Source organism: Exophiala viscosa, assembly GCF_022695815.1.
Source record: "Exophiala viscosa unplaced genomic scaffold EDD37scaffold_2, whole genome shotgun sequence".
Classification (NCBI taxonomy): Eukaryota; Fungi; Ascomycota; class Eurotiomycetes; order Chaetothyriales; family Herpotrichiellaceae; genus Exophiala; species Exophiala viscosa.
The window spans coordinates 4474337-4501567 of NW_026944354.1; the positions used below are offsets into that span (position 1 = coordinate 4474337).

Sequence of the window (27231 nt, forward strand, 5' to 3'; positions counted from 1 at the left end):
GCGGCTTGAGACTTATTCAACCACCACGGTTGGTCACAGAGATCTCCTTTTTCACCTAGGCAGGTATGACTGACTGATCAATGGATTCTAGCTTCGTTCGAAGCATATTTTCACTCTGAGTGCGACTACACGTTCTACCTGGAAGGACGAGCAGATGATATTTGTAGAGTCCCGTGCAATAAGCTAAGCCTTTTCTTTCCTGGTCTGGACACAAATGAGATGCCTGATCAGCATCCTGCCTCAACAGAGCCTGTTTACGCTTCGTCTGACCCTTTTGTTACAAGAAACTATTAACAACAGTGATGATGGTGGTATAGATCATGCAAGCCAAACCCAGGACGATGAACGCGATATCTCCAGCCTTGGCCCACTTCGATCGAGCAACACCTTTGTAATGCAGCCATGGCGGATAGATGTAAACCAGAGGTACACAAGCGAAAGACCCAATCAACGCCACAAATCTGTCTAGATTGCCTGAACCTAGAATGGCGACCAGCACACAGAGGACGACAAGCAAAGTGCGAAACCCATTCTTCTTCCATTTCGTTGTGGTGTCTTTCTTGCCAGATCGGCGGCCGAAGAATTTGCCCTCGAGAATTCGAAGAGCCGGGAACAATTGAACCGGGGTACCAGCCATGACAGCGATCGAGTACAAGAATTGTACTGCGTTGACCAGCTTATTATCCTGGGGAAAGTTGGAGATGACCTCAATCTGAGTGGCCGATCCGAATGTAGCATAGCAGAGCGCGCCGATAGATGTGAAGATGACCGTGATGATGAGCATAATAATCCATAGGAGATACTCAAACTTCTCCGGTTCTTTCATTGATGACTGAATGGGGAGAATGAGGCCGATACCTTCAAAAGTGAATATAGCAGCTCCAATCGTCATGGTATAGTACTGCGGATTGAACAACTGGACCGACTTGTCTATTCCGTGATCGATAAGTGCCGCAACGTCGTAATAGTAGATGTAGGCAAGGCCCACAAGGATGAAGACATCTGCCAAGAGAGCTGCGACACCCAGTTTCGAGATGTTTCGAATGAATGCTAGCGGTACGAGCGCGATCAATTGCAGGGCAATGAGGACATTGGTTGACAAAGGCTGCTCGCCTTTGGTGACGGCTTCCAGGAATGAATGGAGGTTTTCTGCCACGAAGACCGTACCAGCACACACAAACCCTAGCTGGGAGATTGTGACGGATCCGAGGATGATAGCCCTCATCTTTGGACCTCCAATAGCTTCACCCAGTTCGCCGTATCCATTCTTCTGGTATTGTCCTCGGCATTGCAACAGGAGGTGAAAAGCTAACGTGGTGACGGCCGACACGATGAGTAAGGTCATGGACGAGAAGAGAATGCCGCCATTGTTGAATGCCTTTGGCAAGAACATGATGCCAGTGCCGATGAAGGCCTTGAGAAGCGTGAAGAAGGTTTTGGTTGTACCAGCATCGCCTGGCTTTGCTCTAGCTGTGGTACGGCGTCGACCCAGAAGCGGTCTGCGCTCGTTTGCAGGGCGTTGCTCCTCATCATCTTCTTCGACGGCTGACTCATCATCTGTGTCTTCGAGATCTTCACCTGCAAAGCTGCCGTACAAGGCGAGGAATTCGACGAAGTTGCGGGTGACCGGCAGAACGGCGGGATTGAAACGGCCATACTTCTTCCTGACCACGAATTCTCGGCGGAAGCCACCGGGAGCCAGTTGATCCGCCACTGAGGGCTGGTCGTTCTCCTCCTCGCCAAAGGAGACGTGTGGGTGCGAGAATGTGACGGCTCGTTGTTGCAATTTGCCTCGATTATGTATCTTGTACAAATCGCGGTGCACATCTCCTCCTTGTAGTTTCAGCGAAGATTCCGGCTCCGCCTGGGCCGAGCCTTTCGATGCATCTCCATTATGTGGCTCTGCGTCAAATTCAGCCGTATATCCAGAGGGCAGATGACCTGAAATAACGCGTGCCGCTTGGGCGTCCTGGCCAGAATTCGGCGTGTCAGTCATGGTTGAAGCAACGGTAAGGCCGGATGGGAGTGACAACAAAGGACAGATGACGTTGAACGAACGCGGTCGATACTAGTGAAATGCTAGCAATTAGGCTTGTCCATGGACAGTAGTCATGTGAAGCCCTCCTTCTGAACGAGCAACACGAGCTTTGATAGTCGATGAAACAATAGCAAGGTCAAGACGAGAAGCCAAAGGTCGAAAATAAAAAGTAGGAACTGTCTAGAAAGGGGAGTTTTGTAACGTCATCTTCAATAGGTAAAAAGCGCAAGGTTTTCCTTTGACCAGACTTTCTTATTGGTGTAACGCGTCTCCGGAGAAAAGTCTGGAGTAACATCCATCACGCGGTGACTCGTGAGATTGTGTAATCACTTCTTTCTTTCAACCTGCGACTCTCTCCCGTACCACAGTCCGTGTACCCTCTGTTGTCTCAGACGTCGACGCCCCTCGAGAAATCAGAGCATTACGCCGTCGCACGCCACCTTGGACTGCGACTTGTCGCTGACATCTTCCTTCGTCCGTGCCACGACCAAACCTTCTCTCCTGGGGCCCCAAGCTTCTTCTCCCCACAGACCTTGCGAACTGTATGTTACGCGTTGCATCTACACCTGGGTCAAGATTTGCGGAAACGAACAACGTCTTATGTGAGACTCGGGCATTGAAGGATGAAGAGAAAGACCGACCATGGATACTTGAACACGTCCATCGTGGCTAAGGAGACCCGAGCTCGCCTTTGAAAACACGGTGAGCGAGGTGCGGTCGTCAGGCAATGGCAGTGGTACTCCTGCCTCCCATGCTCCAGAGCAATTGGTAAAGTGTCTGAGAGCTAGTCTTTCACTCCGTCTATCTTTAGGTTACAAAAAAGCGTGTTGTTTCTCATGTCCATGTCCTCCCATAATGCCGTGATGAGGTCTCCTACACTCCTATCTCACCGGGTGCGCCCTGTCTTAATACTCGCCCGGCTGCCAACTCTACGCAGAACTCGGCATTCTCCACCGCTGCAGCACGATGGGCGATTGTGATGATCGTACTTTCCTGCAACTCCTCTCGCAATATGCGATGGATCTCCGCAGAAGTGTCCATGTCAATACTGGCTGTTGCCTCGTCCATGATGACGATCGCGCTCCTCCGCAGGATAGCCCTCGCCAATCCAACGAGCTGTCTTTGTCCCTGACTCAAGTTTCGCCCACTGTTATCGATTTGAGTATGCAGCGTCCAGCCATACTTGCCGCACACCCTCGAAATAACGGCCTCGCAAGCATAGTCAGAATGCTCTTCCAGTGGATCAAGATTATGGCGCAACGACCCTGGGAAGAGGATAGGGTCTTGGGCAAGGAATGTGATCCTGGTCCTCAGAGCTTGCTTGTCAACCTTGGAGATGTCAATGCCGTCGATGAGGATGCGGCCAGATTCGGGCGTGATAGTTGCAAGGAGAGCAAGGGCCAAGGTGGATTTTCCGGAGCCGGTTCTCCCCATGATTGCGTTCGTAGATCCGCCTCGAAATCGAATCGAGACATCTGAAACTGCCGGATCAAGATGTGGTTGGTAACGTATGCTCACGTTCTCGAAGACAATATCACCACCATAAGTTGGCCAGGCTGCTGGTGGCTTGATAGAGCCCGCCGGTTCTTGCTCGATATGTATCAGCTCGACGACTCGTTCCACGGACACGAAATCAAGCTGCAGCTGTCCATACTGTTTGCAAATTGCATGAGTCGACTGGACAAACTTCTGTGCCGCGATGAGCACAAAGGCAGTGAGGCCGGCCGACAAGTTGGCAAAGATGGCAAGAAGTGTTAGAAGAAAGGTCGATACGGCGGACAAAGTGTCGAATCTGTACATCAGCCAAGCCTGCAAACTCCAGTAGAAATGATCCATCTTCTGGAAAGCATCTGTAACTTCAATGTTGCGTTCTTGGAACTGGGGTTGTGCACAAAATGCCCGAACAGTCATTAAGCCGTTCAACAGCGCCCCAAAGTTGGACATGAGCGGGCTGAGGGAGACCATCTCGAGACGTCTCAAGCTTTGTGACGTCGGCAAGAACCGTAAAAAGATCATCACAAAGACGAGCGTCAACGCAATTGCAAAGACCAAGAAGACTGGGGTGACGCTCCCAATCACGATCATCGACGACATCCATGCAATGGCGTACCATATCACAATCAGAAGCTGGTCCGCAATGTTGCCATCAATGGTGCCAATGTCGGACGTTAAGCGATTCATCAGCCTTCCGACTGGTGTTACGTCGTAAAAGTGGAAGGTCGTGTTGCTGATCCGGCTCATGATATCTTTGAACATGCGGCGTGCTGCAGTATATGTGACGAAAAGCATCGAGATTTGGGCAAGGAACAAGGCAAAAGTTTCCACCATAACAATCACGAAGAAGCCGAGTAGCCAGGGTCTGACGTTATCCGCAGGATTTGGGAACCGGTCAAAAAGTCCAGAGATCGGACTCTCAAGCAGGTGGACGTCAGAATTGAAGCTCTGAAGGGTGAGAGTGTGCACCTTCACCCGATTGTACGCTTCTCCCCATTCTTTCAGGAACCAGCTCTCGCCAACGTAGTTGATGCGGCATACAGCAGCAGTTATAACCACCATAAACCACCATTTCAGCGTCCCGGCCTTGATATATTGCCAATAAACGGCCAGTTGGACGCCACCATGGACACGATGTTCGTCTTGCACGAATTTTTCAGGTACTGCGGCCGTCTCATCCACATCCCTTCCGGAGTCTGGCTCTTGCGCTGAGTCTTGCTCTTCCGCAATCGTCGCAGAAGTTGACGTTGCCAAATCATCGTCGCATGCGTGTAGGATTGCCGTTCCATGAGAGATTTCTATCAATTGTGATGCCACATGTTGACAGAGATCAGTCCGGTGCGTTGCCAATACAACAGCACGCCCTTCCATGAGACTACCGCACAAACACTTTGTGACAATCCATTCTGCAGTCTGCTGGTCGAGGGCACTCAGGGGGTCGTCGAGAAGGAGTATCTGTGCTCGGCTGTAGACTGCCCGAGCGAGGGCTACTCGCGACTTCTGGCCGCCAGACAGCCCGATGCCGTTCTCTCCAATGTTTGACAGATCGCCGTGCTTGAACGTGGCGAGATCAGGAAGAAGGGCACATGCCTCGAGAGTTTTCTTGTATCGCACATCTTCATATGGAGTGTGGAACAATATGTTTTCACGAATACTCATGCTTTGTAGCCATGGCGTTTGCGAGCAGTAACCCATTGGCTGTGTCGGCCTCAACATCTCGCCTTCACAAAGATCAAGTTCGCCCAATAGTGCCTGGAGTAATGCCGTCTTGCCTGCTGCAACCTGGCCATATACGACCGTCAATCCTGGCGGGAACGAAAGGGAGAGATTGCGAAGGGTTGCCGCAGGAAGGCCAGGCCACGAGAACGATGCAGCTCTCAATGCCAGCCGGCCATTGGCACTTTCCTGGTCGGCCGAGGTGTCTATTTTGTCAGGCTCTGCGATAAACTCCTCGATACGCCCTACAGCAACCGATGCGTTGAGCAACACAGTGATCAGGCCTGGAAGTTCCCGGATATTCGTCTGCAAGAGTGCAAAAAGCTGTAAAGCCGGAAAGGCAATATCGATTCGTAATTGCTTCCCTGCAACAATCGTGAAGGCATAAAAGGTGGCCACTGGGACTAGTCCACTAGCAAAAGAGTTGAGGAATCTGATGGCAATGCCCCATAGATTGGTGATAATTTTCAGGTTGAGCTCCTTCTGTCGAGCTGACATCACTCCGTCAAGCCAGGTGGAATGCCAGCCGTACCATCTCAAATGCCTGATAGCCTCGACGTATTGAGAGATCTTTTGTAGCTTGACATCTGTAGCCTGTCGCCGCTTTCTCTCCCAGCTCATCAGGATTCGGGCTATAATATAGTTAAACACTTGGGAAATCACAACCACTGCAACACCGACCATGCTTGCCCACCCGAGCATCTGCCAAATCAAGACGATAGACAAAATGAGCCCAAGTGGTTTGTTGATCAGGGTCTGTGCCTCCCAAAAACGCTGTGCGACCTCGTAAACGTCGTTACGCATCATGTTGAGTATCTTGCCCATGGACGCTGGCTCTTTCTTGATCAAGTCGCGTTTCCGGTTCTTTTTGAATAGTGACCGCGCTCGACGAAGGACTCCGTGAGCGCGCCGGACAAAGGTGGGTGATGTTCTGATTTGACCACTGAGGAGTTGCTCCGACTCTGGTAGTGCGCCGGAGTCACCAACATGAGGGACCCCGTCTGCGTCTTCTTCGGTAGGCTTCACGGCCTTTTCGTCCTCCTGTGGCAAGCCACCTAGAATCGTCCGGTTCAAAGTCTTCTCATACAGCATTGTAACCATTTCACCGCGAGAACGTTCATAAGCACGCCTTTGGAACCACAAACTGAAGACTGCACTCTGGGCCGCGATGAATCGTACCACGAGTATGAGCAACGCAAAAGTCACTGCTGATTGTTTGTCGCTCTGCAAATGTTCCATTGCCTGGAGAAGCTTCTGCAGAATGACTGGAGCGGAGTAGTTTGCAGCTAGCTCCAAGATGGCCAGAACAGCCAGCAGGACGAGGTCAATCCAGTTTGCGACCAGCAGACGCCGTACAACAGTCCCGTGCAGTTCACGGAAAGCGTCATGGAGATGTCGGTGTTGAAACTCGTAGGGGAGGAGCCAAACATCCTCATCGTGCAGTTGCCTCTTATTACCGACCTTGATCAAAGATGCCAGCCAGGAGACTGTCATCCACTGGAACAACGTCATACTATCTTCCGGTGAGCGGAGAGTGTTCGTCGGCAATGTGAAAGGACGACAGATTTCGACACGACTCAGAGCTGGATCGCGAAGCGGCATGTTGATGACAACAACAAGGGCAACGGCTGCCAATGCGGTGCTCGAGATCGTAAGGATGGCATCTCGGCCCAGCATCTCTCCGGAGAAGTGGTAAGCAAGCAGACTTACTCCGGCGGCAGCAACACATGTGAAGTCAATGAACAAGGGTATTGGCGTTGTCCTCGGTCGACAGAGGATCGCGTACAAGGCCGCAGCACCCCATAGCACGGTAATCGGTCTGGCCCATGATAGCTTCGAGGCGACAACCACTTGAAGTGAAAAACCAGCAATGGATAGAGCGAAAAGACCCATTGCATACCATGATGCTCTGGATGCTTTTGGCTCTACTTGAGGTATGTCGACCGGTTCTTCGATAAAAGGACGGGGCCAAGGGCGCTTCGATCCCGAGGGGGAAATGGCAGACTTGTTCGGCATGAGTGTCTCTTCGTTCATGCCACCTCAAATGTCGTCTACGTCTGCCTTTGAAGGCAAGTCGCAAGGCAGAACATCAAGCCCAGCGGAACTAGAGAATCTCATTCTTGCCCTACAAATTGTTGGTGATGTGTTTCCCAAGTTACTTCGACATCGCAGCTTCGGTCGCTAAAGCCAACAACAAAAAGCCTTCATACAAAGGATGGTCAGCAAAATGGTGAGATGGATGGACGGGATGGGAGGCACGGCATTTGGGGCGAGCCAAGACATCGAAGGGCTTCAGTAATGCAAGGCAGCACTTACGAGTACAAACGCGCCATCGGCTACGACGGGCACACGCCGCATTACGCGTTCCCGTGCCATTTAGGGCAGCATTTAGGACACGACCTTGTGACATCATTCGAAGCCCCTACTCGTAAAAGGTGGAAAAGGAATCGATGTCGGACACCAATTCATAAGTTACACCAACTCGCAGTTGAAATAGTTCCCATCACCCCGTCCGTGGGCTTGCGGGGTAGGAAGGTCTACCATGGCAAGAGAACAGCGCAGTCCAAGACTTTTTGTTCTTGGCTGATGCTCCTGCACGCGACAAACTTGGATGAAGCTTCTCTACGTCTGCTTGGCTTGATCCACGATGATGACATTGAAGCAACCTGCGCACCTTGCTGCTTTCATGTAGGTCAAGGTTAAAACTTCGACGGACAAAGATGAAGGCAAGGTAGGAAAGGGCTTTTGGTGATTCTCACAACGTCTCCCTCGCCACAGGTATGGAACTGACCTGGTACTCATTAATCGCACTTCTGCCTGCGCTGAGTGCGGCTCTCTCGCCAATCCTTTACGACAGCTATAGTTTCGATCCCCTTCAACATTTAGCTGGCATTGCTCCATATTTCGAGCCGAATGATCCTCCCAGAAGTCAAAGCCCTCCCGATGGCTGTCAAGTCACAAAAGCAGCGTACTTGGTCCGGCACGCTGCCATCAATGCGTAAGTCTTCCGGACCAGGTCAACATAACATGCTAAGATCATCTAGAAACGACTTCGACTACGAGACGTATATCAGTCTTTTTCTCGCAAAGCTGAAGAACCATACCAACATCGATTGGAGCAATCTACCTTCTCTTGCATTCCTCTCAAGCTGGATAGCCCCGTCTTTCGCGGAACAAGAACATCTCACAAGAGTTGGAAAATTGGAAGCAGCACAGCTCGGCGTCCAAGTGTCGTTCCGATACCCAAATCTCCGATCACCCCAAGCCGTATGGTCCTCCACCGCCGAGCGAACGGTCGTGTCGGCCGAGTCCTTTATCCGTGGATACGAGACCTCCGATAACAACATCACCTTGGTGCAGATCTATGAAAATGAAGAAGGGGGAGCTAACACCCTTACACCCTACGATAGCTGTCCAGCCTATTCCTCTTCTGCTGGCAGCACGCAGTCCCAGCAATATCTGTCCAGATGGGCGACGCCATATCTAAATCGACTGAACCAGGCTTTTTCTGGGTTCAACTTCTCTTCCACGGATATCATTGGGATGATGGAACTTTGCGGATACGAGACTGTCATCCGAGGGTCGTCTCCGTTTTGCTCGCTGGACGTGTTCCCAGCCGACGCTTGGTTGAGCTTTGAGTACACCAACGACATCATGTACTTTTACAACACCGGCTATGGCCAGCCAGTGAGCGGTTACATCGGATTTCCTTGGATGAATGCGACACTGGATTTGCTTGCCTCCGACGACGGGCAGAACTCGCAGGACATCTACGTCAGCTTCACTCATAGAGAACTTCCACCAACAGTTTTGGTCGCAATGGGCCTCTTCAACAACTCGGACTTCATTGGCGGCAACCCGAACAGCAGCATGCCTCTGGACCGCATCAATTTCAATCGCGCTTGGGTGTCGTCAAATATCCTGCCATTTCTCACAAACATCGCCATTGAACGGATGAATTGTTCGGCTAGGTCGAGCACCTTCGGTGACGGTGGGAATTCAACCTACTATCGCGTGCTGGTGAACGACTCCCCTCAAACGTTACCGGGCTGTTATGACGGACCAGATGAAAGCTGCAGCTCAGAGGGACTATCAGACTGGCTAGCATCCAGAGCTGCCATGTTCGGCGGATACTCCAATGCTTGTAATACCAGCTCCGATTACAGTAACTCGACAGACTTTGTGACTTTCTATCAGACCGATGGGAACGGCAGTTTTGTTGGATGAGAACTTCATGTCTCATGTAGAAGCCTACATCTGGTAGATCCTGATTGGCTTAGAGCCTAAAGTATCCAAGGACTGTGTTGCACGAGTCTGGCTTGCATGGTCGGGTGATACTTCCACAAAGTCCATGGAGGAAGACATCATCGGGCATAGAGTATGATGGCACTTCTTGTTTTTGATCATCATCATTAGTATAGTTCAGAGTCATTCTTCAACCATCACCGCAGTCAACGTGCGGCCTTTGATATCCTCATTGACATTGTGAATCTAAGTCGACTTCCATCAAGGCTATCTGCAATACGTTGTCTTGTCTGACCAACAGAGCAGCGCACTCATCATGGCGTTAGTGATCCAGGTGTACACTTTCCTGCGCTATCATTCACCAGGTACATTCTCCGTGCCGGCGTGCCGGAGAAGATTCTTTCAGCAGTCGCTCGCCTTTACGATAAGGACAAGCGAGTTGATGCAGCCATGACAACAACACTTTTGTTCAAGGACCAAAGTGGCAGGTGGGTGCACAGCCGCGTTTACACCAATATTGCACGTGGTTGGCTCGGTGGCGTGATTCCTCGCGTCTGGGAGTTGCCTCAAATCGAGATCGAGACGGACAAGTGCCATATCGTGTTCTACAACGCGATGATGCCGCATCGTGAGTCTTCCTCCGGGGGTGGTAGGCTGGAAAGACATTCGCTGACTTGTGCTTCACGTAGTATACCACTACATCTCAATCACTGACAAAGCCATCGGAACAACAACATACAAGCACCAGTACTCTGGAGGTCCCGTATGGGGTAACGTTCAAACTTCGGCTGGAGCTGGAGGGGCTTCGTATTGGAGTACCTACAATTACCAACTCGAGGCGTTTGTCAGCAAGCTACAAGGTGGCTGTGGGTGGTGAGCCTGCCTACTGGGTGACAGACGAGGAAAGCATCAAGCAGATGCAGACGATTGATCAGATATACTCGGCCCCCGGACTACCAATCCGGCCAGGAAAGGTCTGATGTGATGTTCACGGCATGGTAGAAGATTGTCAACCGCTGGAGGGAGACGGAGTTCATTGACGATGCAATCGGGTACTCGGTCTATCCAAGTAATTTGCCATCCACTTGAACCAGGTACAACCGCTCAGCAATCATATAAACAGTCGTGTTTGAAGGAGCACATTGATGCAGTGTTTGTTGACTGGCACTCGCCAAGTATCGCCATGGCCTCAAATTGGGCGGAGCTGTGAATTGATGTGCACGACCATAATCCGTTTGCTAATTACCTTTTGAGGTATTTACGTATTTTGTTATTGTCGCAGAGGAGAGGTTATGACTGTTTATATGGGCTGATCACCTGTTCCAAAAGCTACTCGTAGCATCGAATGGTGTGGAGTATTGACGTCAGGCAATGTGGCACGAGTTGTTTTCCTACCCCTGTCAATGTCTGAGATGTATTCGCCTAGACTCGATTGAGTGGTCGGAGAAGCGATGGCAACATTCCCCTGAGAAATGGGCGTGCTTGTCCATGTTGTCGCCATGCTTGACAGTGCTTGTGAGGACGATGAAGAGCCTGAGGCCTTCAGATGATTATCGAATCCGAATGAGAACATTACCAGGTACTCATGAGCCTGCTCACAATAGCAAGGCACAAAAGTTCGAAGTTGTTCGGCGGCAATCTCCTTAGGGGGCTTGCAGTAGCTAAATAAAAGGCGGAAGCAGGGGAAAATGTCTGTGGTCTCGGTAGGCGCCGTGGGGCCAAGTTTATTTTGCTAGCGATGGCCGATGATTAGCTGGGCACCACCCATGCCACCAGTGCCAATGCAGGAACCAGGCACCAGTAACGTCGCCTAAGTCACGCTAAGCTCATAACCCTCAAGATCCGCGCGGCCACCCCCATAATCCTTTTCTTTGGTGGCGCTTTGGCGCTTCGATGTTCGGGACAAACAAAACGCTGGCCAGTCCCTGTGTAAAATCTCGCCTGCGCCTTTTTCAACCTCAAAAGTCTCATTTGCAAAACTCTTCTTTCTTCCCTCTTCATCATCACTTCTTCAACTGCGTCAATCGCTTGTTTCCCTTCTTTTTCCTTAACACATTCGTTTTCATCGAACATCTTCGATCCAAACCACACTCGTTGCTAAATTAAAAAGTCGGAACATTCATTCAAAACACGCAATATGAAGTCCTCAATCCTTGCCGTTCTCGGTGGTGCATCCACTGCCCTTGCCGCCGTTCGTGGCTTCAACTATGCCGCCCAGGAGCAGACCTACGACACATTCGTCAGCCAATTCAAGACTGCTGCTTCTTTGTCTGGTGCCTCGGACTTTACCAGCGCAAGATTATACACAATGATACAAGATGGCACGACGGACACCCCTATTGATGCCATCCAGGCTGCCATTGATACCAACACCACTCTTTTGCTGGGTCTGTGGGCTTCGGAAGATCAGGCCAGCTTTGACAACGAGCTTACTGCTCTCAAGAGCGCAATCTCAACATACGGCTCCTCTTTCGCCGATTTGGTTGTGGGCATCTCCGTTGGCAGCGAGGATCTCTACCGCATCTCGCCAACTGGCATCGCAGCTGACAGCGGTGCTGGTCAGTCTCCCGATACTCTCGTCGACTACATCGGCCAAGTTCGCAGCGCCATTTCCGGCACTTCTCTATCCTCGTCGCCCGTTGGACACGTCGACACATGGAACGTCTACGTCAACAGCTCCAACTCTGAAGTCATCTCAAACTGCGATTTCCTTGGCCTTGACGAGTACCCATACTACCAAACCACCGATGTCAACACCATCGGAAACAGCTCTTTCCTCTTCTTCCAAGCCTACGAAAAGGTTGCAGCCGTCGCTGGAGGTAAGCCAATCTGGGTGACCGAGTCTGGCTGGCCAGTCTCTGGACCTACATCCAACGACGCTGTTCCCTCTACCGCAGACGCCGAAACTTACTGGCAGGGAGTTGCCTGCGCTCTCGAGAACCGCGGTATCAACTTCTGGTGGTACATCCTGGCCGACTCTGGTTCTTCCCCGTCTTTCGGTGTCAGCAGCAACGGTACGCCTCTGTACGATCTTGCCTGCAACTCCACTGCTGGTTACACTTCCACAACCGCCAGCAGCTCATCCGCATCCGCAACCGGGACAGCTTCGAAGAACAGCTCGTCTGCCACTGGTTCCAGCTCTGCTAGCGCGACCGCATCCAATGTCACTGCTTCCGGTGCTGCCGGTGTTGGCAGCCAAGCTGCTACCAGTGGCGCTTCTGCTTCTGGTTCTGCTACTGCCACTGGCTCCGCTGCTGCTGGTGCATCCACCGCTAGTGCATCCACTGGTGGTGACACCACTGCCACTGCCACTGGAACCGAGACTACAGCGACTGGATCTTCTGGTGCAAGCGCAGCTACTTTCACCGGTGCTGCACCCAAGGCGGAGGGTTCAATGGCTGGTCTAGCCATTGGTGCTCTGGTTGCTGCTTTGGTTTTGTAAATGTTGTAAAGCATTGCTATGAAAACACTTTTCCCATTCACACATGAGCTTGCATGAATCTGGATAACAAACCAGTCATTGGAGTACCTGATATATAGCTGGTTTATGGCTTAATTGATTGAAAATAGACATTTCCTTCTTGATTTCCTCTTCGCTGTGACGCGCTGTGACGAGTACTTGCCGATTCAACCAGCGGACTTCGTAGCCTTACCCAAGTCGTCCATACAATGTACTTGTATTAAGCTTGCCCGCGCCCAGCGGCTGAAACAGTCCTTGGCTGAGTCAGCAACTTGTGTAACTCCGACTGTACCTGTCGTCTTAAAACTCCTTCTCACACCTTTCCGTTAAACCATTATCTCTGCCCTACGGATGCCACGCTGCTTGACGCGAGACTGCTCTGACCGAGACGTTGCCCGTAAACACCGTGAGTCTCAGGAAGTATGTTAACATTACGCAGACACGCCTGCACATACGCACATTCACTCATGTCAAGATGCGTGGCGCCCAGTTAAAACACTAGGAAGAGGACAATGTTCATGCTATCAAAGCTTTACGTGCTACAAAATCATCGTCTTCAACTTCGATAAGCGAAATCCGCTGTAGCCACGCCATGAGTTTCTTGCAACTCCGGTTCGCCGGCGGAATCTTCAGGTGCCGTGCTCTTCTCGGAAGAATCCACATCCTGAACGACAACTCCTTTGTTTCCCACTACCACCGCGGTGACAGTCATCCTTCTTCCTCCCATCATCGGCGCTTGCGCAGGAGCGGAAGATGAGCTAGAATTTTTCCTCAAAGAACTTTCCTCGTCAATACCGCTCTCCTCCTCTTCGACCTTCAGCACGACTCCTACAGCTTTGTCATCTTCGATAATGCGCGCATGGCGCCTTGAGAAGTACTTTGCATATTGCCATATACTCCAATAACAACTCCCGACATTGACAAAGGTCAATGCCAATTTGAAAGGCATATAGTATGTCAAAAGCATGACGCGATTGACCATCCTTCCCGTCAGGCGTAAGTGGATCTCATTGAATATCATGGCGTTGACCACATACAACCCCACCGTGGCCAGGAGGAGATAAAAGGTGTACAAGGGCCTGACAGCAAACGAAATCGGCAGGACAATGGGTGTGAAGAGGTATAGAAGCGTTTCGTACACCTCCTGGAACACAAAGATTTTGGCACCGATTTCGCACCAAAGAGGTCTGAGCTTCCAGCTGCAAAGGATGTACTGCATGTCATACCACATGCCAAAGACGAAGAAGAAGTTCCATCGTTTGAATCGTTGTTTGAAGACCGTCATTTCGCCGAATCCGCCTCTCGATGCTCCGCTCGAGGAGAAGAAAAGATTAGCGGGCGTCTCGGTTTCGACAAATACCGCCGAGCACATCGGGATTCTCGAGCCCTGGCATCGTGCGACATGACCGAAGAACCAATCCTCACTGATGCTGAAGCCGGGGTGCAGCTTGAACGTTTGGAGGAGGAAGTCGCGGTCCCATAGCACAATGGCGCCGTGAGCAAATGTGGCACTACCCACCTTTCCGGCAAAGAGACGTTGCAGCCCAGAGAGTTTGTACTCCAGATCTTGTGCCTGTTGACAGTAAGTTCCTTTGGTGTGGTTTGGTCCTGTGCTTGTGATGGTGTAACCAAGGGTTTTCACTCGGTCGTTGAATCGTTCCGTCACGACCGGAAAATCTGGCGGCAGAAGACAATCGTCGTCGATGAGAAGTGCATATGGAAAGCCTTTGGAGACGTAGCAGCCAACGTATTGTGCGACTATCTTGCTGCCGACCGGTACCCATGTATGGTTGACTCCATACCGGGTGCAAACAGACTCGGTGTCGTCCAGAGGTGTCGGTGAGTTCCCATTGGCGAGGATGAAGATGTTCTCCTTGGGGAACACTTTAAGAGCTGATTCCAATGTTGCAGGAAGCAGTGAAGCTGACTTGTAACATGGAATCAGAAGCGCTGTGGTTTTGGCACCTTCGCTGTACCCGCCCGATATCTCACATGGGTTGCGTTCTGGATCCGAATTGGCTGGAGCCTTCGCTGAAGCTTGCGTTTCGAACAGTGTCAAGAGAGGGAGGTAGGCATATCTATCCAGGTAATTAGTTACCTCTTCACCAAGTTGTTGAAGGCTGATGTTACTTACAAAAATGCAATTCCCAGGAACACTCCGGAACCGCCAGTGAACGTCAGGTGTTTGGCGATCAGGATATAAGCATACCAAATCGTACCGCCCCAAAGTGGTCTTCCAACCAGCACAAAGTAAGTGAAACATACGAGGACGAGATATATCGCGTATCGGAAAAAGAGCTGCACCGGCTTGCTTCGTTGGATCTCCAATTGTCTCAACTTGGCTCTCTCGTAAGTGCGTTTGATACTGCTTTGCCGGTCGCGTGTCACAAAACCTGACATGGCCCCCATCACAGCAACACTGGCCTTGCGAAGGTAAGCCCCGGCATTGGGACGAGAAAAGGTGCTTCGACGGGGTGTATCCTGAAAGCACACGCGGTCGACCGTGGGTTTGTCTTCCGGTGACACTTTCTCTCCGTCATCTGGGGGCGACTCTTCTGACAGGATCTTTTCAAGAGTCGCAGGCGCCTCTGTGCCCGAGAAATTCGGTATTTGAAATGAGATGGTCGGTTTGTAAACGCGGGGCGGTTCAGTTATACCATGTTCTTGGACATGCGCGTTTGCTGGGACCTCCTCCAGGAGGGCATCCTCGGGCGCTACCAGTTGAGTGTCGCGCCTTTGTTTATTTTTTTCATCTCTTGCTACAAGTGCATTGTATGCTGCCACCGAAGCAGTTCTGTTATACGCTGCACTGGATCGGGACGGCCGGGCTGTTCGTATCGCAGAAGGACGCCGCACATTGCTTTGTAGCACCCCAGGCCTCAAGCTGAAGCTACGACTCTTCTTCCTGTCCTGCTCGTCTTCGGCGATGCTTTCACGATGGCCCTCAGATAGAGTCCCAGGTGGATGCGTTGTCAGTGTGGACGAGGTTCTGTGGGGTCCTGACACCGAAGCTCTGATCAAATTTGTTGGAATTGAAAAAGTGTAGGATGTTGATGACACTGAAGACCGTGGACTTGCTTGGTCCTCCATATTCACAATCGTCTAGGTGTGTTTTACAGCGCCGGCCAACCTCAAGATGGGATTAGATGGGCACAGGTTACATAGCAGCAGGACCTGCGGAGAATACTACAGCAGTTGTTACATACTTCATGAGAGCATTCCACAGTATTTACATGGCTGGAATAATGAATATATCATTTCATTGAACTCAGTAAAGCCCCCCGGTCTCGAGAACCGAGAGCCCGGAAGTCGTCCAGCCATAAACCAGTAACATCGATATTTGAATTAGGTTTGATCTGAAATAGGACTGTGATCATGTTGCTACTACGAAATTCGATTCGCTGCCAGAACCATGTGAGACCGATCGTGATACTTTGACTTCTGCTGACAGATTCTAGAATGTTGATTCTGACACTCCAAAACTCTAAGGATGTATTTCTGTGTAGGCGGAGGTCCGTGAGCCTGCTGATATACCCCAGGAACATGCATGCGCTGCACTCCACGAGTAGATCGATTCTCAATATGAGACTGTGACTCTCATCCCATGGCAAATAGTGGTCTGAGTTCGAGAAGGATTGAGCCGATGATGGCCTCCTCAATCAATTATTGACGTCGACACCCCCCGGTCTAAGGTTCAATTTTTGTCCATTTGCATTGCAACCGTGGGCTCGTGCGTGAATTCTAACTTATTAATATCCAGTCAACCCCCTGCCGGTCGTCAAGTCTTGTGGCCCGATGAGATGTTGAACTTTCAGGGCACACATGAAATTGAGCATGCATCATTCTGGCCAGGTGCCGCACGTAACAATTCACGATCTGAGCATGAACAACACATTCACCGGTGCCAGCCTCCGGATCCCGTTTCGCGACACTTGCAATTCGAGGGGCCTCACGTGGGCTGCGGGAGACTTCATATATGCATGTGGGTTAATGAGTAGTTGGTGAGATACTAATTATCACAGATGAAGCCCATCAGTACACCGGTCAGGAAATGAGGGAGAGTAGTGTGGAAGAAATCATGCTAAAAACCCTCGATTAGACCTGATATTCTAGATGTTGTACTTTGACAGGCTCACCAGCATGTTGCACTTTTGTCTCTAGAAAGAGCATGGGACTCTTTTTCTGCATTTTTAGAGGGCTGATGTCCGTTGAGGCGCCGAATTGCTAGGACTGATCCCTTCTGCTGTACCCTCTTTGTACAAGGAAAATGACCCTTGAGTACTTCCCATTGATGATGGTGGCGCATGGGCAACATTTGGTCTTGAAGTCTTCTTATGTGGTGATAGCATCTGAACTTCAAGATCATCGAAATCCTGCCCCGGGTTGGCGCTCTCCCATTCAAAGACGCGAAGGACATAGAAGAAGAACGTAGCCACGAGAGAACCCAGCATCGGTCCCACCCAATAGATCCAATGATAATCAGGAAAACTGTGACTGACGACATCCGGGCCGAACGCACGAGCAGGATTGATACCCGCGCCAGTGTAGTAAATACCTTCATCGCGTTAGCTGAGTAGTTAGGTGTAAGTTGTTGGTCTTACTGAGCATATGTCCAATGAAAAGAGCAATCCCAATCCCAATGGGTGCAAGAAACGTCCCTTTGTGTTTCACGGCTGCCAGCATTATGACCGAGAATACCAGCTGCAAAGTGGTGAACATCTCAATGAAAAGTCCTTGAGTGACCGAGCATTCACCCCCCAAGCGAACGTTGACAGCCATAGGACCTGGTAGTGTAGCAGATACGGCTCCAGCAGCAGCTATCCCGCCGATAATTTGTGCAAGAAAGACGAGACATCCACGTGAGGCAGGGACAGCACCAATGAGGCATAGAGTAAGCGTGACCTGGATAGACCTTTGTGAGAACGTAACTCAGTGGCCTCCTAGGACACAGACATACAGCTGGATTGAACATTCCTCCACTGACCCGATAAAAGAGCCATACATTGACCGCAACCGAACAGCCGAATCCAAGAGCGATAAAGAAGACCACCAACAAGTTTGGTGAAGCATCGGCGTCCGTTGGTGGTGGAGTATGTGCAACTTGTGCAATTGCAAATGCAAAGAACAGAAACATAAACGTGCCGGCGAGTTCAGAGATAAACGCCGTAACATTGTTGCGATGCACGTCTGGTAGAAATCCCATGACTGCACCAGTCTGACCAATGAATCTGCTTTTGATCGCCATGTTGTGTGATAAGGATGACCCGAACAGACGACAAGTTGTGTGTGTAGTGAAACTCGTGAATCGATACTCCGGACACACGCTCTAAAGGAGTGGAAGCTCCAGATATATCTCTCACATGAGTTCATATCTCAGGGACCGCCAGGTCGTAGCCATGGCCTTGCACCATCATGGCAAGGTCTAGAACGGTGGACATACGTCTCCCACCCATCGCTATTGATGACGCAGCGTCCCACTCACAACGCAGAAACTAAAGCAGTTCATAGGACAAAGATGCCTCCAGCTTGAGTGAGCATACAACTTCCGTAACACTTAACGCGAGATGAATTTAAGACGCGTGACAAAGTTTGATGATCTCCCTCACTATTGAGTCGCTAAGCGACCAGGGGCCTCCAGTTCATATGGAATCAAGCTTTAGTCTTCGTTCATCTCCACATGATATGCCACACAGACCAATGACTATACTGCTTAGAGGTGAACGGGACGCCCTGTTCCGCTTCGGTGACAGCATTGGAAACAGGTCCCTGGAATATTATTGGTCAGTCGGTAAGCTCTTCGATGCGTGCACCGTGAAGATGATGAGCGCTGCGGAACGCACGGTGCTCAGATTCGGGTGTTGATACAATAAATAGGAAAGGTACTGAGCTTAGACCATCACATGTCCGCTTTGGGCACGATAGCGATAGAGTCTACGCCAGGTGAAGAAGGACATACCAGGAATATGCTGGACGGCTTGAATCTTTTTACTCCACAATCAGACAAAAGTCCAACACCATGATGGAAACTCCGTTTTGACCTTCACGAACGAACGAACGCTCCAACAACGCACGGGTCAAATCAAAGTGGTCCGATGGAGCAGTCATCCTACGGATGATGGTGGAGCTATGAAGCTATGAAGTTCCTCCCTGCAATGACCTATCATTTAGTGCGACTGATCATCAGCCATCCCATATGATTTCCAGCAGAGCCATCTTCGGACCCCATTCATTCTGTGGTTCTCTGGCGTGGGCCTCTATTCCTTTGAGCCTGAAGCGAGAATCTGCCTTTCCGATTAACTCTCGCCACTCGGTTGTTTCTCGATCGCAGGCGTTGAAGAATAGTTTCATGCGGAGGTTAGAGGCCCTTCACGCATCAGTCCCAACGTCTCTCATCTCAACGAACCTCAACGACTTACCTGCATTCTCGATCTTGCCAAGGATGCATGGAAAGAGGATCCGAGGTGAATGGGTCCTGTATGATGATCTTGGCGCCGTTCTTCAAAGCTGGAATCAAGCTGTGCAAAATCTGAATGCAGTATTTATCCGGCCAGTCATGGAAAATTGCTCGGAAGAAGTAAACATCAGCACCCGTGACCGGCTGCGGCGTGAAGAAGTCGTGAGTCCCGAAAGTGATGCGATCTTGGAGCTCAGTAGGCAGTTGCTCTCGTCCTGCATCCGCCGTTACTTGTAGGTCTTGAACAACAAACGAAAGCCGAGGGAAATGCTTTGCAAGTTGCCTGCAAACCAGCCCTTTGCCTCCTCCCACATCGACAATTGTGGCAGTTCCCATGCTCGCCCAGTCGTAAGCCTCCACAACAATGACATCCGGCATCATGGTGGCCAAGGACTCCATCGCGAATGCCATGTTCTCTGCTCGATTGGGATGACGATTGGCCAACTCAGTAAACAGTGGAGAGCGTGCATCGTTGGCAATGGCCCATGCCTGCCGTCGTTCAGCTGCGCTCCACGAAGTGAGCATATGCTTACTGATTCAGTTGGTTCTTCCGAACCAGGATACCTCTGCAGGGTCTCAATTTCCTGAACATTTTGATCAGCTTCGGAGGCTTGTAAGTCTGCGGCATACCTTGACAGTCCCTGGGAAGATCTCATTCACACCCATTGACATCAAGCTCCGAATCAGCTTGTTCTCTGCCAACAGTCTTGAAGATGCCGTATGCGCGATGACCCTGGGCGTGGCTCGCAAAAGATGAAGTTGGTCATCGCATACCGCACAATCATCTTGAAGTCTCTCAATGCCAGGCCAGCCTTTAGCGCGACTTGTTCGAATGATGCCTCTTTCCCTATGGGAACACGATCAGCTATTTTGAAATGATAAATCGCGGCGCTTGTCATGGCATCTCCGAATGCACCATTGAGAGTGCCCATCCATGGCGCGGTTGGGCCTTGAGAGAGGTGTTGGAGTTTATGCGTGTTCGCAAGAAGCCCAGCGCGTGCACTGATAGCTTCTTTACCGGTGAAAGGTGTCCTCGTAGGCCCGTCGGCATCAAGACAAGGCTGTGGAAGATTGGCTTCTTGAATGTACTTGTCCAGGAGTCTTGCATCTCGCAAAACCAGGTCCGCCAGTTCTGTGAAAGACATTTTCAGGATATCAATCAGTCGTCAACATGGACATTTCCTGGGCCTTCTTCCGGTCGCAAGTAGTGCACATGATTGAGAAGATATCTCACCTTGCCGAACAGCTTCAATTTATTGTGTCGCGATTCCACGACAGATAGATCAAGGTTTCTTTTGCGATGGGAGGCCTAAGGGTCTGATCGGCCTGACGCTGACACCTACAACGCAGCGTACAACATCGTCGATACTGTGTTGACCTAGGAGTTGAAGCAACGGCTGACGCAGCTTTCAGCTAGACCAGGTCGTTACCGAAACTCCCGCGAATCTTTCCGCTTCAAAACCACTCAAGAGCATAGACGTAAACTGAACCATCAATGATGTATCTGCCACGCATGCTGTAGGCACAAAATTCGCCAGGAGAGTCAGCGTTGCCAGCCACAAGCATGTCGGCTCCATCAAAGTCCAACAATAACAATCATTGGGGCAGTTAGCCCAAAGCGCCATCAATGATGAAGGAGCATGAGCATTGAATAAGTATCTGTCGAGGCTGTGTCAACAACATCTGAGGTTGAACAAGATCCGAGGATTATCCGCCTTTGTTTACCTCGTTTGCACTCGGCACCATTGGTAAACAGTCACTTTCGAGTCGCCTTTCTTGCTTGACCTTGCCAGCCTCAACCGGAGCCATCAGTGTGAACGCAGATCGCCAACACATTTCCGTGGTGCCTGCGCCTGGGCAAGTTAATCGTTCGCCCGCTGCATGGAAGACGTGACATGATTGTTTCAAGTGCGCAGGCTGCGAACCATGAGAGGTCTCAATGCTCATTGGCGTCTCGAGGTGAATATGCTTGCATTTGAAATCGCGCTCAAACTTCGCAGGACGTGGCTCGTTGTTGGTCCATCCCAACGATAGACGCCGTTGCCTCATGTTCCCTCTTCTTGAGCGTACGGCCACTTCCAACCCAAACGAATGCAGTCTCGACGGCGACCGTCCCTGGCACCTATTTATCCTCGGCTTTTATAAGGGCACGAAACACCCAGGCACAAGCAGGGAATAAGCAGAGTATGGTTGAAGAGAAGGAGACGCAGAAAAGAACATTGCACAACGAGATCGATGTTTAAAACACTATTTCATGGCTATACATTGCTTTGAGCAGGCACAAGCCTGTGGCACGACGATGTTTGATTACTTCTCAGTGCGGAAGTCCTCAAATACTATAACGATCCTGGAAGAAGCCAGCTCTTATCGGGTGAAACTGCAACGTCTGTAGGATCGATTTACGAGACAGTCGACACCTGCAGTGCCCGGGTAAGCGTCTTGACGATTCCGCCATCGAGGGAAATGAGCCCACGGAGCATGCGGTCGCGGCTGAATTGCGCTCCATTTCCATACCCTGTCCATCGACCACCAAGTGTGTATGATTTGGACACTTATCAAGAGTCTGTCAGGGCGTCCTCGAGCAACTATTCTTTCGCTCATGATACCTGTTCTCATTTTCATGACTCTCCGTCACCTCCTATCGAAGTAGGCCTCTGTGCCTCGTTCGACTTCTTTCCACCTGCGGCTCGTCAAGGGCACTCTCAAGAATTACGCATCGCGCGTGCCACAACCATGACATTGAAGCCCACAGGAAAACAATCTGAACGCGTGAAGAGGCCAAAACGATGTGCTTGCTTGCTACAAGTACAAGGCATTGTGGGTTGCATATCGACCAATCCCTGATATTTGCGCTTTCATCCAATTGCTAGATCAGGTTTGTTGGAGAAGACTTTCGGAATTAAGCGAGAGCGCCTTCCATCACGGTCCAGAATGCAGTCCGCTAGGAGCATCCCAAGCGTCAACCTTATCGCGAGCCCAAACGAAATACCCTTTTATATACACCCCGTATCGTGAGTATGTCTCTTCTGTAAGTTCTCTTCTCTTCTCTTCTCTTCTGCAACCATGTCTCCAAGCTTTTCATCGGAGTCGCTGCACAACAGCGTGGCCTACATCAATGGCCGCGTCTACACCGTCAACAAAGATGCTGCATGGGCCGAAGCATTCATCGTCGACCCCGAAGGCAACTTCTCGGCTGTCGGGACAACCAAAGACATCGAAGCCAGAGCCCACAACGACGATCTCATCATCTTCGACCTTCGGGGTCAGTTTATCATGCCTGGCATTCACGACGCTCACGTCCATATGCTGATATCGGGTATTGGAATGCTATCACACGTCAAGCTACCTATGGGCGGACTCAACTCAGATACCGTTGGAGAAGAGCTGAAAAAAGGTAGTTGCTTGTGCAAGTACGCTCATGTTCACCAAGATTGGCTGGTGGGGACGGCCTACCAGATCGAAAACTTTCACCGCGAATCGCTGGACAAGACTTATCCAGGTACCCCGGTCCTGATACGTGGCGGCGCCGCTCATAGCGCCTATCTCAACACTGAAGCATTGAAGCGGGCCGGGTACGATATCGAGTCAGAGAAAGACGGTCAAGGCACCCGTTATTTGCGTGATGAGCGGGGCCACTTGACAGGAGAGATGGCTGAGATGAGCATGAGCAAGGCCTTAACAACCATTCCACGGCCGAATTTGTCTCATGTCAAACGGGCTTTGCGGGATGCTCAGTACATGCTTCACCGCGCAGGCGTCACCAGCTGCCAGGAGGCATCTGCAAATTCACTCATGCTTCACGGGCTGCGCGAACTCGAAGCAGAAGGTGCACTCAAGATAAACATACACCCTCACATTGTGTACGCTCCGGATTGGCTCGCCGAAGAGAGCACCGAGGCTCTTCATCGCCTCATCGACGACAGCGCTTTCTTCCGATCGAAACATGTCGATACGCGCTTTGTCAAGATCATCCTTGACGGAGTTCCACTGGAGCCATACTTTTCACAAGCAGGTCTGACAGAAAACGGACGCGTCGAGGAATCCAAGCTGTTCATCCTCAATGTCCACCAGGCGGTACAAAAGTACGATGCTATCGGAATGACGATGAAGATTCATTGCACTGGTCAAGGCGCTACCAGGCTCACCCTCGACGCCTATGAAGCTGTTCGAAAGACCAACGCGGACGGACCCAGGCACGAGATAGCGCACTGTAATGGTGTGCACGATGATGACTACAAGCGATTCAATGAATTGAACGTGACGGCAGAAATGTCGCCTGCGTTCCTGTTTGTGAATCCCCTTGCAACTGCTAGCGGAGGTTTGATGGACTGGAACTTTCCGAAGATGCTCAAAGCAAATGCCCATACCACTATTGGGAGTGATTGGGGCGCCGGAGAGCTACCAGACCTGCTTCCCTGCATGGCTGGGATCGTTGAGAGTGTCGGTTTCGGCGATAAACAGCTGGGCGGAGAACGAATCTGCCGTATGCTTACATTAGCAGGTGCCGAGGCAGTTGGCAAAGAGAAGGAAACAGGGAGCATCGAGACTGGCAAGAAGGCCAACTTCATTGCTGTCAGCGAGGACTTGAGCAGGGGTGATTTTGACAAAGCCAGAATCCTGACTACTTGGTTCGAGGGCGAAATCGTGTATGAGGAGCATTAATCTGCAATTGATATTGCCACCGCGATAGCACTGTACCGCTACAATGTACAGCAGCTGTCAAGCCACATCCTGCGTGTTTTCCGGGTCAGCAAAAGAGGCTCACGTTCATCCTAGCATGACATTGCTCCCGACCTTCAAGTTTCCAGACTCGAACTGCTCAATCTCCGACTGGGCTTTGACCACACCAAATCGTTGTTGCAACACCACCCACTGCGCCAGGCATATGACCAATCTAAAGGTCGGCATTTCCTTGGTCTCAAACACCTGATCTACCAACCCTTCAACGCCGTCCGGTTTGAGGAACCCGAGCTTCGCAACGTTTTCTTCAGTGACCAATGATTGCAGCAATCGGTGCATGGGGCCATTTTTAGGGAATTCAACCGGGGCGCTGTAAGGATGCTTCCGTTTCTTGTATATCTCTTCGGTAATGAAGGGCTTAGCGGCCTCGCGAAGGACATATTTCTCCACCCATTCGCCGTTCTCGTCACGTCGGATCTTCATGCTTGGTGGAAGGTTGTTGACGTACTCGGCCAGATGATGATCCAAAAACGGGGTTCTGCCTTCAATCGAATGCGCCATCTCCCCCCTGTCGCCCAGGTTCGAAAGCAACAGGTTTTGGAGGTGAGCTTTCGTGAAGCAGTACAGTGCGGTGTGCAACGGGTGCCACCTCCGACTGACATCTTCAAGCATGACCCCGTCAATGTTTTCAGCATACGTCAATTGGGGATCCACCACATTGTTTGCGGGCAAGAAATCCTCCTTGACGGGGAGCGGTGGAAACGCTGCCGTCATTTGCACCGGTGTTAAAGTGTTGTTCAGTTGGCGCCGCGCAACGGAGCTGCCATCGAGATCCAACTTTCCTTGGTATACCTTGTTCAATGTTTCTTCGGCTTTGCGCAACTCCAATAGACGCTCATCTTCAGGTATAGTAGGCCCGCTGAATGCAGTGTCCGGCTCACGCAGGAAGTCCGGAAGGAAGATGTTGTAGCCGGCGAAGATCTCGTCGGCACCTTGCCCGTTGATGTTGACGCGGAATCCTTTGTCCCGGAATAGCTCTGACAGTGCGTACGTGCCGATGAAGTTGAGGTCGGGGTTGGGTTGCTCGTCGTGCCACGTTGCATCGGCGAATGACCTTGCGAGCTCGTCTTCATTCATGTGCTTCTTGTAGAACTTGACACCGAGGTATTCTGCGGTGCGACTTGCTATGGACGATTCATCAAAGCCACTTTCTTCATCGAAGGCGATACCGAAGCAGCTCAAACGCTCGTTTACCGCTTCAGAGCCTATCTGATGACCTTGACGGAGCAGGTGGTTGACAATTCCCGCGACGACTGACGAGTCTATGCCACCGCTCAGGGAAACTCCAACCTTGACATCGGCTCGCAGGCGCTCTTTCACAGCATCGACGAGACGGTCTTGAACACCTTGGATCATGTCCTGCTCGCTTCGAGCTTCTTTGACGTTCTTCATGTTTGGTGAGCATCGTCCCTGCACTGGATGGGCGACGTACCTTGTCTGGATATCGTGAGTCCCAATACTGCTGCTCATGAATGGTACCGAAGCATCTGCAGATCAGAACGTGCCCAGGCCGTACCTACCCACGTCAAAAGTGATCATCATGCATAACTCAGCCTCGCTCTCACCTTCTGCACCCTTTTGAAGATGGTCAGATTTCCAATCTGAAAATCCCCTCCCACAATACTCTTGACGTCCCATTCCGGTTTCCATCCTAACGGAAGAAACACCTTCATCTCGGCCGCAACCAATAATTGGCCATTTTGCACAGTCCAGAATAAGGGCTTGATCCCGTACCGATCCCGAACTGCAATGAACAGTTCTCGTTCGCTGTCAAATAAACAGATTGAGAATTCTCCGCGGATATGGGACAGAAACGACAAGCCATAGTACTTGTACAATGCTAGAACCAGTTCGGAATCAGAAGTGCCCTGGAATTTGTACTTGATCTTCTGCTCCATCTCGAGGCGCAAGTTATCGTAGTCGTAAATTTCTCCATTGACTACAGTGTGCACGCTGTTGTCGGACGAATGCAGCGGCTGGCACCCCGAAGGTGAAAGATCATTGATATCGAGTCGGACATGACCCAGCGCTAAGTTGTTAGCATGTGGATGTCACAAGTACACTGAGGTCTGATATACCCACGCGTCCGTCATCGCTGATCCAGGTGCCTGTCGAATCTGGACCACGATGTCGGATTTGTTCGAGACTCTCACAAAGCCTTTCTTTGATCTTGTCCTTGTTCTGCTCATTGGAGCGGCGTGTCCGCTCTTCGAGAGCAACAACACAGCTAATGCCACACATGTCACCAACAGGTACGAAGACTTGAAATCATATAACGAGCGCTACTGCCTTGCAGTGGGCAAAGCAAAATGAGATGTCTAGTGACCCAAGCGAGTGACTGCGACGGCAAGCATGCTCCCAGCGAGACGGATTGAAATGGCTTGATAGATAAGAACAGATCAGGTCTATTGCCCTCGTGGCACAGAGTCATCGACGACGTCACTCGTCGTTTCGGATCTGGGAACCTTTGCCAGTCCACGAAGAAGCGGCTCTTATCTTGCCTTTGGCTTCACGACTGAACTCTAAATGGTCAATATCAGCACCTGTTGGATTTCTGATAATTCGGCACAGGCCGCATAGAAACCAATAAATAATAATGAATTGAATTTCCGTTACCACGGAACAGTGAGCGGTCAATGTTTATCGAATGACAATGATGTCGGATACTGTACTTACCACTCCTACAGTAGATTGCACAGGGTACGACACATTCAGGGTGCTGACCGTCAGATAGAATACTTGACGTCTTTTTGGCCCTTGGGTACCTGCAGCAGGGGTGTACAGGGACGTCATGATCCGTCCACAGCAGGACAGGTACAGTACAGTACAGTACGACCAGGTTGGGAACCACTTGATTTACCCGCCGAGCCGCTTTGATGGTCTCCAAACACTGCGGGGTGAGTGAGCCATGCAACTCTGCTCCCAGTTCACTGTGTACACACATCCCATCTATGGGTTGAACCAAGACTCTCTTTTCGCCGAATTCAGCTTCGTGGGCTGCTCAGAGTCAGCTACCTCATCCAAGGGAAGTTATCGCCCGATGCATTCTGACATGGAGAGAGGAGGGCTCTGGCTCAGATTGAC

General features: G+C 50.9%; 10 protein-coding genes across 10 annotated transcripts; 4 read left to right on the forward strand and 6 right to left on the reverse strand.

Annotated features, from left to right (window-relative positions):
- Positions 1-124: 124 nt before the first annotated feature.
- Positions 125-1996, reverse strand: EDD37DRAFT_678464 (transmembrane amino acid transporter protein-domain-containing protein; the record flags this gene model as incomplete). Its single annotated transcript, XM_062819643.1, has 1 exon — positions 125-1996. One exon carries the CDS (start codon positions 1994-1996, stop codon positions 278-280), a length of 1719 nt encoding a protein of 572 aa, XP_062674183.1. The 3' UTR covers positions 125-277.
- Positions 1997-2622: 626 nt separating this feature from the next.
- Positions 2623-7778, reverse strand: EDD37DRAFT_303268 (ABC bile acid transporter). The gene is made up of 2 exons (XM_062811229.1): positions 7565-7778; positions 2623-7450 (listed from the first exon to the last, which is right to left on the reverse strand). Exon 2 carries the CDS (start codon positions 7280-7282, stop codon positions 2912-2914), a length of 4371 nt encoding a protein of 1456 aa, XP_062674184.1. The 5' UTR covers positions 7283-7450; positions 7565-7778; the 3' UTR covers positions 2623-2911.
- A 250-nt stretch (positions 7779-8028) lies between these two features.
- EDD37DRAFT_647947 (acid phosphatase) lies at positions 8029-9475 on the forward strand (the record flags this gene model as incomplete). Its single annotated transcript, XM_062817957.1, has 2 exons — positions 8029-8246; positions 8293-9475. The coding sequence occupies 2 exons, from the start codon at positions 8029-8031 to the stop codon at positions 9473-9475; spliced, it is 1401 nt and encodes a 466-aa protein (XP_062674185.1).
- Positions 9476-9809: 334 nt separating this feature from the next.
- EDD37DRAFT_607070 (uncharacterized protein) lies at positions 9810-10703 on the forward strand (the record flags this gene model as incomplete). The annotated part of the gene is made up of 6 exons (XM_062814947.1): positions 9810-9814; positions 9859-10121; positions 10183-10359; positions 10391-10467; positions 10496-10562; positions 10588-10703. 6 exons carry the CDS (start codon positions 9810-9812, stop codon positions 10701-10703), a joined length of 705 nt encoding a protein of 234 aa, XP_062674186.1.
- Positions 10704-11157: 454 nt separating this feature from the next.
- On the forward strand, positions 11158-13078 carry EDD37DRAFT_624784 (glycoside hydrolase superfamily). Its single transcript, XM_062816191.1, has one exon. The coding sequence runs from the start codon at positions 11631-11633 to the stop codon at positions 12933-12935; it is 1305 nt and encodes a 434-aa protein (XP_062674187.1). The 5' UTR covers positions 11158-11630; the 3' UTR covers positions 12936-13078.
- Positions 13079-13278: 200 nt separating this feature from the next.
- On the reverse strand, positions 13279-16263 carry EDD37DRAFT_624787 (glycosyl transferase). The gene is made up of 2 exons (XM_062816192.1): positions 15088-16263; positions 13279-15031 (listed from the first exon to the last, which is right to left on the reverse strand). Exons 1-2 carry the CDS (start codon positions 16041-16043, stop codon positions 13510-13512), a joined length of 2478 nt encoding a protein of 825 aa, XP_062674188.1. The 5' UTR covers positions 16044-16263; the 3' UTR covers positions 13279-13509.
- Positions 16264-17047: 784 nt separating this feature from the next.
- EDD37DRAFT_304158 (aquaporin rerated protein) lies at positions 17048-18371 on the reverse strand. The gene is made up of 3 exons (XM_062811230.1): positions 17911-18371; positions 17555-17855; positions 17048-17508 (listed from the first exon to the last, which is right to left on the reverse strand). The coding sequence occupies exons 1-3, from the start codon at positions 18196-18198 to the stop codon at positions 17144-17146; spliced, it is 954 nt and encodes a 317-aa protein (XP_062674189.1). The 5' UTR covers positions 18199-18371; the 3' UTR covers positions 17048-17143.
- Positions 18372-19133: 762 nt separating this feature from the next.
- EDD37DRAFT_607074 (O-methyltransferase-domain-containing protein) lies at positions 19134-20552 on the reverse strand (the record flags this gene model as incomplete). Its single annotated transcript, XM_062814948.1, has 5 exons — positions 19134-19317; positions 19370-19896; positions 19941-19991; positions 20038-20140; positions 20182-20552. The coding sequence occupies 5 exons, from the start codon at positions 20550-20552 to the stop codon at positions 19134-19136; spliced, it is 1236 nt and encodes a 411-aa protein (XP_062674190.1).
- A 1669-nt stretch (positions 20553-22221) lies between these two features.
- EDD37DRAFT_304426 (putative exoenzymes regulatory protein aepA precursor) lies at positions 22222-24122 on the forward strand. Its single transcript, XM_062811232.1, has 2 exons — positions 22222-22224; positions 22283-24122. The coding sequence occupies exon 2, from the start codon at positions 22471-22473 to the stop codon at positions 24067-24069; it is 1599 nt and encodes a 532-aa protein (XP_062674191.1). The 5' UTR covers positions 22222-22224; positions 22283-22470; the 3' UTR covers positions 24070-24122.
- Positions 24122-26513, reverse strand: EDD37DRAFT_304187 (uncharacterized protein). The gene is made up of 4 exons (XM_062811231.1): positions 26226-26513; positions 25713-26176; positions 25580-25663; positions 24122-25533 (listed from the first exon to the last, which is right to left on the reverse strand). The coding sequence occupies exons 1-4, from the start codon at positions 26386-26388 to the stop codon at positions 24175-24177; spliced, it is 2070 nt and encodes a 689-aa protein (XP_062674192.1). The 5' UTR covers positions 26389-26513; the 3' UTR covers positions 24122-24174.
- Between the last annotated feature and the right edge of the window lie 718 nt (positions 26514-27231).

Excerpts from the sequence above, each read along its gene's own strand:
- EDD37DRAFT_304158 (XM_062811230.1), bottom strand. The coding sequence starts at position 18,198 with ATGGCGATCAAAAGCAGATTCATTGGTCAGACTGGTGCAGTCATGGGA. Across the intron at positions 17,856-17,910 it reads GAGGAATGTTCAATCCAGCT|GTCACGCTTACTCTATGCCT; the intron begins GTATGTCTGTGT and ends AGGTCTATCCAG. Across the intron at positions 17,509-17,554 it reads TTTCATTGGACATATGCTCA|GTATTTACTACACTGGCGCG; the intron begins GTAAGACCAACA and ends AACGCGATGAAG.
- EDD37DRAFT_304426 (XM_062811232.1), top strand. The coding sequence starts at position 22,471 with ATGTCTCCAAGCTTTTCATCGGAGTCGCTGCACAACAGCGTGGCCTAC.
- EDD37DRAFT_624787 (XM_062816192.1), bottom strand. The coding sequence starts at position 16,043 with ATGGAGGACCAAGCAAGTCCACGGTCTTCAGTGTCATCAACATCCTAC. Across the intron at positions 15,032-15,087 it reads TTCCTGGGAATTGCATTTTT|ATATGCCTACCTCCCTCTCT; the intron begins GTAAGTAACATC and ends TTACCTGGATAG.
- EDD37DRAFT_304187 (XM_062811231.1), bottom strand. The coding sequence starts at position 26,388 with ATGTGTGGCATTAGCTGTGTTGTTGCTCTCGAAGAGCGGACACGCCGC. Across the intron at positions 26,177-26,225 it reads CAGCGATGACGGACGCGTGG|CGCTGGGTCATGTCCGACTC; the intron begins GTATATCAGACC and ends CTAACAACTTAG. Across the intron at positions 25,664-25,712 it reads TCTTCAAAAGGGTGCAGAAG|GTACGGCCTGGGCACGTTCT; the intron begins GTGAGAGCGAGG and ends TGACGTGGGTAG.
- EDD37DRAFT_624784 (XM_062816191.1), top strand. The coding sequence starts at position 11,631 with ATGAAGTCCTCAATCCTTGCCGTTCTCGGTGGTGCATCCACTGCCCTT.
- EDD37DRAFT_303268 (XM_062811229.1), bottom strand. The coding sequence starts at position 7,282 with ATGAACGAAGAGACACTCATGCCGAACAAGTCTGCCATTTCCCCCTCG.